The sequence below is a fragment of the Lactuca virosa genome, chromosome 7 (assembly GCF_052849685.1).
Source record: "Lactuca virosa cultivar CGN04683 chromosome 7, Lactuca_virosa_CGN04683_v6, whole genome shotgun sequence".
In the NCBI taxonomy this organism is placed as follows: Eukaryota; Viridiplantae; Streptophyta; class Magnoliopsida; order Asterales; family Asteraceae; genus Lactuca; species Lactuca virosa.
In genome coordinates, this window is record NC_136432.1 from 171342731 (window position 1) to 171350465 (window position 7735).

General features: G+C 39.4%; 1 protein-coding gene across 1 annotated transcript; it reads left to right on the plus strand.

Moving 5' to 3' along the window:
• The first annotated feature begins 6806 nt into the window (after positions 1–6806).
• On the plus strand, positions 6807–7235 carry LOC145127311 (uncharacterized). The gene has a single exon (XM_079062528.1). The coding sequence runs from the start codon at positions 6807–6809 to the stop codon at positions 7233–7235; it is 429 nt and encodes a 142-aa protein (XP_078918654.1).
• The last annotated feature ends 500 nt before the right edge of the window (positions 7236–7735 follow it).

Genomic DNA, 7735 nt, shown 5'->3' on the forward strand with positions numbered 1-7735 from the left:
ATGGTGTTTTCTATTTTGAAGCATTGCCTTGTAATGGAATATATGAAACTGTGATGGTTGTAGACAATTTAGGAAATGATGTGTTGTGTATTGATTCTTCCAATTATTTGGATAAAGCATGCTTGTGGCATTGTCGTCTTGGACATATCAACAAGAAACGCATAGCCCAACTCCAAAAGGATGGAGTGTTGGAGTCATTCGACCTTAGGAATGATGACGTCTGTGAGTCTTGTTTACTTGGAAAGATGACCAAGTCACCCTTCACTGGCACGTGTGCGAGGGGTGAGGGTTTATTGGATCTCATACATACAGATATATGTGGACCCTTTAGATCCACCACAACGGATGCGATCCGCTTCTATGTGAATTTCACCGATGATTATAGCAGATATGGGTATATCTACTTAATCAAGCACAAGTCAGAAACCTTTGAAAAGTTCAAAGAGTTTAAACAAGAAGTGGAGAATCAGTTGGGCAGGAAAATCAAGATGCTTCGATCCGATCGATGTGGAGAGTACCTAAGTCTTGAATTCCACGACTACCTCAAGGAATGCAAAATTGTTTCGCAATTAACGCCACCTAGGACACCACAATTGAATGGTGTGGCTGAGAGGTATAATCGAACCTTGCTAGACATGGTTCGTTCCATGATGAGTCGTGCTTCGCTACCTATCTCATTTTGGGGGTATGCCTTAGAGACTGCTGCCCATATCCTTAACTTAGTCCCTACGAAGAAGGTTGCCAAAACACCTCACGAGATGTGGACAGGGAAAGCTCCCTCGTTGGCACACATCAAGGTTTGGGGTTGTGAGGCATTCGTAAGACGAGAGACTCACGACAAGCTCGAACCTCGTAGTGAGCGATGTATTTTCATCGGCTACCCGCAGAAGTCCTTTGGATATCTCTTCTATAGACCGAGTGATAATGTTGTCTTCGTTTCAAGGAGAGGGGTTTTCCGAGAGCGAGAACTCATAAGCCAAGGGGACAGTGGGAGGCAAATCGATCTTGAAGAGCTTCAAGAGTCGAGCGATGAAGGAACCTCTAACACTGGCGCTCAACCCGAGGAGGAAACTCCGATTGAACCGATTGACAAGTCCTTACCTCTTAGACGTTCCGAAAGAGTTAGTGTTCCACCCCAGTTTTATGGTTTCCATATCACTACTGAAGGGGATACGTTTATTAGTGATAGTACACTAGTAAATTTGGACGAACCTAACAGCTATAAGGAAGCCATGGCAGGCCCGGACTCTGCGAAATGGAAAGAGGCTATGGACAGCGAGATTCAGTCCATGTATGACAACCAAGTTTGGAATTTAGTTGACAATGTGCCAGGGCGTAAGACGGTCGGGTGCAAGTGGATCTTCAAGAAGAAGACTGGCGTGGATGGGAATGTACACACCTATAAGGCGCGATTGGTTGCAAAGGGTTTCACTCAAACTCCTGGAGTTGACTATGATGAAACCTTCTCACCAGTTGCGAAGATAAAGTCTATATGGGTGATGCTAGCCATTGCTGCATTTCATGACTATGAAATATGGCAAATGGATGTCAAAACCGCTTTCCTTGACGGGAAGTTGGCTGAGGATGTTTACATGAATCAGCCAGAAGGTTTTGTCAATGCGAAGCATCCCAATAGAGTATGTAAGCTTGAGAAGTCCATCTATGGACTAAAACAAGCATCTCGCAGATGGAATCTTTGTTTCAATCAGAAAGTCAAGGAGTTTCTTTTCTACGAAGCGAGGATGAATCATGTGTATATGTCAAAGCCAGTGGGAGTATAGTTAGATTTATCGTATTGTATGTTGATGACATACTACTCATAGGAAACGACATCCCAACCCTAAAGGAAGTTAAATCCTGGCTTGGGAAGTGCTTCGCTATGAAGGACCTCGGAGAGGCTGCCTATATTCTGGGAATAAGGATAGTGAGAAACAGAAGTAAGAGACTGATAGGACTTAGTCAGAATACTTACTTGGACAAGGTACTAAAGTGTTTTAGTATGGAGAATTCAAATAAGGGGGAGTTACCAATCCAAAGTAATGCCAAGTTGAGTAAGACTCAAAGTCCGAGTACTAAAGTCGAGATAGCAGAGATGAACCGAGTACCTTACACTTCCGCAGTTGGCTCGATCATGTATGTTATGACTTGTACTCGCCCTGATGTGGCCTTCGCTTTGAGCATGGTCAGCAGATATCAAGGGAACCCTATCAAAGCACATTGGACCGCAGTCAAGAATATTCTTAAGTACCTTCGGAGGACCAAGGAATGGTTTCTAGTCCTCGGAGGGAGTGATGACTTAAGGGTGCGAGGGTATAGTGACGCCAGTTTTCAAACCGACAGGGACAACTACCGTTCGCAGCCGGGCTGGGTCTTTACCCTAAATAGAGGAGCAGTGACTTGGAAAAGTTCCAAGCAGGAGACCGTAGCTGATTCAACGTGCGAATCAGCGTATATAGCGGCGAGCGAAGCGTCAAAGGAGGCGATATGGTTGAAGAAATTCATTGGAGACCTTGGAGTTGTGCTAGCAATAAAGGAGCCCATGGAAATTTTATGTGATAATGAAGGAGCGGCTGCCTTAACCAAGGAACCGAGGGATCATGGCAAATCTCGACATATCGACAGAAAATATCACTTTATTCGACATCGGGTAGAGGAAGGACTCCTCATAGTGAAGAGGGTATCGTCAGAAGATAACCCAGCAGATCCCCTTAAGAAGGGACTAAGTAGGGTTAAGCACTTGCAGCACGCTAGGAGCATCGGGCTGAAGGAAGATATTAGTTTAGATTAGATAGTTTAGAAACGTGTAATAGATAAATGTAATTGACATTTGATGATTAAATAAAAGGGTATTATTTATAAGTAAAGTTACTGTCTTATGTTAATTATTTACCTATTGTTTCATTTTGCATGTTTTAACTTCCTAAATAATAAGATTATTCGAATGTTCCACAGTCGCTCATACTTTGGGAGTAGGTATGAAAGAAGATTGTCATGAATTGGTGTGTAGATTGTCTAAAGTGTATTAGACATAGCAAAGGTTTGCTGCAACGTTCATGAGTGCTTATGAGTTTGATTTGAGCATTGGATTAGACCCGCGCTTGCTGGTATCACTTCATGGGATTTATCACGAGTGATCGCAAGACGATAATATCATATGGTCTTAAAACCTAGATATATGGTTTATTGTTTGCAAGTTGGTTGTGCATTGATAATGTGTAAACGCATCAGTAACTTGATGTTATAAAACGCATTGTTGTGTATGATTTGATTTGTGAATGGTATATGCATATAAGTCGAAGTTTATCTGTTCCTTTTATCCTAAGAGGGTAAAAGCGATATCAGGGCCCCTCGATGATTTTGTTTCACTTATGTGTCGGGCCCGGTCAGGACTGAATTGATGTGTTCAATTAAGTTCTATGTCATACGAATCAGAGATCGAGAAACAACTGCTGGACAATAAGTATGACTATGTTCCATGTATTATTCCGCACGATATCTAGAACGGAGGACTATACGATCCCTTATCTAGAGGACAGGTTACTGATAAGATCAGAGTTAGACAGCGTCTTTGAGAGCTACGATTTCTAATCGGATTGTGCTTGCATTTATAGTTACTAAACTTATCCAAGTGGGAGAATGTTGGATTAGTGTCTAAGCCCGTAACTATATTTGGTAAGTACTTGACCCGGTTGTGCATGGTCCTTTTGGGTTGCCTTCACCAAAAGCAACTTGACAGGGTGATTTATTAATAGAGAGGTTAATATGGTTTATTAATATATTATATGAATTATATAGAAATCATATAATTAAATTAATATTAGACAACAATTAATTAAGAAATAAATTATGTGGCTAAAAGGTATTAATTTAATAACAGGGACTTAAACTGTCAAATGTGTGATAGTTGAGTATTGGGCTGAGGAGCCTCTTGGACTAGGCATGAACGAAATTAGGATGTGTCCATCCATAATTTCGGCCATAAGGCCCTATTCCAGAAGCTTACTTGGATAGCTTAAGGCCTAAGCTGTCCATTAGTGTTTAGGCTGAAACCCTAGCAGCACCAGTATAAATAAGACCCTAAGGCTTCCAAATTTCGGCCACTTGATACCCTAGAGAGATCATAGCCAAAATTGTGCCTCTCCCCTCTCTCCAATATCATCCTCTTGCTTCTTTGGTGTTTGTAATCCATTAGAGGAGTGACACTTGTAACTCTAAGCTCCAAGACAAGAAGATTCAAGCTATTGTTCAAGAGGTAATCATCTAGATCTGTTTTCTTATGTCAATTTCGAATCATGTATGCTAGATCTAGGGTTAGAAAGTCTTGGATGAATTGCATGTACAATAGAGAAGCCTAGATCCAAGCTTTAGGGTTTGCATGAGCACATAGGATGTTCTTTTGGCTAAAACCCATCAAACTTAACTAGGTAAAAGAGATTACACTAGAGCTTGTTAGTTTTTCTCAGTATCAACTTAGATAAAAAAAGCATTCTGAATAACCAGATCTGGACTGATTGCATGATTACGAAAGTCGCAACATAACTGAAATCGTTTTTATTATTGATTTTCGTTTAATTTATTTTCACTGTAATTTTTAGTTTTTAGTTTAATTTAAAAAACCCCTTTTATATTTTTTGTTTCTTGACTAGAATGTGTCAGATGCAAAAAGGCATTGACCGTTAGGTTGTGTCCTTGAGGATTCGACCCTGTTTCCTTGTGCAATATTATTAGTGTAACCAGCAGTGAAATTTTATTTGCTTAATACGCCCGCGACAACGTGTTAACAAATTGGCTCCATTACCAGGGACACGGTGCTTCTAATAGTTTTATGCCAAGAAATTTTTGTACAAGTACATCTCTAGGTTTTGATCCAAAAATTGAAAGAATTGCAAGTAAACTAAATAAAGAAGCAACGAAGAGAAAACAATCAGCTGGTTTCTTTGGTTCGTCCTCTTCAGTACCTCCAGAAATTACCAAACCACAAGGCAGTCCCTTGTGGAACGAACCGAATCCGAATTTTCCATTTTTTCCGAAGGTACCCCCATCTTCACCTTCTGATAGCCCCTTTAAAACTTATTCCCCACCATCCTCAGTAAAATCTGAGCAAACAGACTCTTCTGAAACACAATCTGAAAAATATGAAACTCCAAAACCTTTAAAATCTGAAAAACCAACCATGAGTGACGCGGGAGAAGAAGCATAAAAGACTCTAAGAGAATGGGCCACTTAAGAAGTTAATCAGCAGCCTCTGCCCATTAGGTTTTCGGAAGCTCAGAATTTGGAGCTCAAATCTGGTCTGATACACCTTCTCCCGACATTCAGAGGCTTGGAAAACGAAGACCCACATAAATTCATTAAGGAATTTCATGTGGTATGCTATAGAATGAAGCTACGTGCTGTTACTGAAGATCAGATAATGTTAAGGGCATTCCCCTTTTCAGTTCAAGACTCAACGAGAGAATGGTTGTGTGAGCTCTCATCCGGATCGATCACCACTTGGACAGAACTCGCGAAGTTGTTTTTAGAGAAGTACTTTCTAGAAACACGAGTTTCAAGTCTCAGAAGAGAAATCCTCGGTATCAAACAAGGAAAAAGAGAAGCTTTACATACTTACTGGGAAAGGTTCAAGAAGTTGTTGGTTCAGTGCCCACAACATGGGATCAATGATTATCGGCTCTAAAACTATTTCTGTGAAGATCTGACACCCATGGAAAGGCATCTAATACATGCTTCCAGTGGCGGTTCCTTAGGTGATATGACACCAACTGCAATCCGGGAGCTGATCTAGAAGTTGGTGATAGAGTCAAAACATTTCGAAAACGAAGACGAGTGGCATTCTGATCATCCAAGGGGTGTCCAAGAATTCAACAATGCTCATCTGGAGTCCCAAATTTCCGATCTGACAAAAGTGGTTATGGTCCTGACAAAAGAAAAAATAGTTGCGAAGAAACAATGTGGTATATGCTTAAAAATTGAACACCCAACAGATATGTGTTCACTACTGCAAAAGGATGTGGCTCTAGTAAAAGCTGTCGGAGGATACTAGCAACAAAAAAACTTTAATCAGCCTCCAAATTTTTATCTGAACAGGAATTATTAGCAAAGACAACAATTTCAACATCCTCCAGGTTTTCAGCAGACGAACTTTCAACAAAATTATCAGAATCAGCACAACTTTCAGAATTCGAATCAACAAAATTATTAGAGTCAAAATTTCAGAATCAGAACTCGCATCAGCAACCCAGTCATTGTGGCCTTAGAATATATTGTGAAGATTCTTTCCATGAGCACCCAAGCATTTTAGAACGAAACCAGAGCTAGTATCAAGAATCTGGAACATCAGGTGTCTCAACTTGCCACTTCTGTGGGTTGTCTTGAATCTCAAGGAAAGTTACCGGAGCACACTGAGAATAATACGAAGCATAATGTAAGTGCTATTTCCTTGAGAAGTAGGAAAAGTTATGAAAGCCCAAGCACTTATGAACCAAAAAAGAAGCTAAAAAAGAATATGAAGAAGTTCTGGTTGAAGAAGAAGATGTAAAAGAACCAGAAAAAGAAGAAGAAGAATATGAAGAAGTTCTGGTTGAAGAAGAAATTGAAGAGAATAAAGGAACAGAAACTCCACAACCAGCTAAGCAGAATTTGAAGGAGTACAAGCCCTTACCACCCTTCCCGTCACGACTGAGAAATACAAAGCGCGAAAGAAATGATGAAGACATTATGGAAATTTTTTGTAAGGTTGAGGTAAATCTTCCACTTTTAGATGTTATCCAACATATCCCTCGTTATGCCAAGTTTCTGAAAGATTTATGGAGTTCAAAGAAAAAATGAAATTTGATGAAATTATCAAAGTTGGCAAAAATATATCCTCTATTTTACAAAAAGGTTTGCCTCCAAAGTCCAAGGATCCGGGGATTTTCTCGATTCCTTGTAAATTGGGTGACCTAAAATTTTCAAACGCCATGCTTGGCTTAGGAGCTTCATTCAACGTCCTTCTCTTTTCTGTTTTTGAAAAATTAAAAATGGAAATTTTACAAAAGACCGGGACAATTATCCAGCTGGTTGATCACTCGACAGTACATCCAAAAGGTGTACTGGAGGATGTTATTGTCCAAGTGGATAGTTTGATTTTTCCCGCTGATTTTTACATTATAGATATGGACATTGTAGACATATCAGATAAAAACTCAATTATTTTGGGAAGACCTTTTCTAAAAACTGATAAAACAAAATTTTGATGTTTTTGCTGGTACACTTTCAATGGAATTTGATGGGGATGTGGTGAACTTTAATATTAATGATTTTGATACTTTTGATAAAGTTTTTGTTAATTATCTGGGTACTAGCAATCCTTTATCTAAGGGCTGCTATGAGTTTTTTAATGTTTACGTGCAATATTTATATTTAGACAGGAATGTATATGATAATACATCCAAGGAGCTGAAACGAAATAAGCTTGGGGAGGTGAAAGAAAAGTTGATTTCTGCTGAAGAAACATCAGAGAAGGAGATGGCAGAAAAAGATACGCTTGGGAAGAAAGAAAAGAAGATTTTTGGAAAAGGGATTAAAGAAAAAGTGATGATTTTTGCTGGGAAATTTTCTAAAAAGAAAAATAAGAAAAATGAGAAGACTTCTTGAAATAAGAAGAAGATCATAAACAGAAAGAAGTTCAAAAAACTGAAAAACTTATCTGAAGAAAATATGAAGTCTTTCCAGCTTGCGGAAAAAGTTCTAGATC

Bases quoted from the DNA above. Each gene is read 5' to 3' on its own strand.
- LOC145127311 (XM_079062528.1), top strand. From the start codon at position 6,807: ATGGAGTTCAAAGAAAAAATGAAATTTGATGAAATTATCAAAGTTGGC.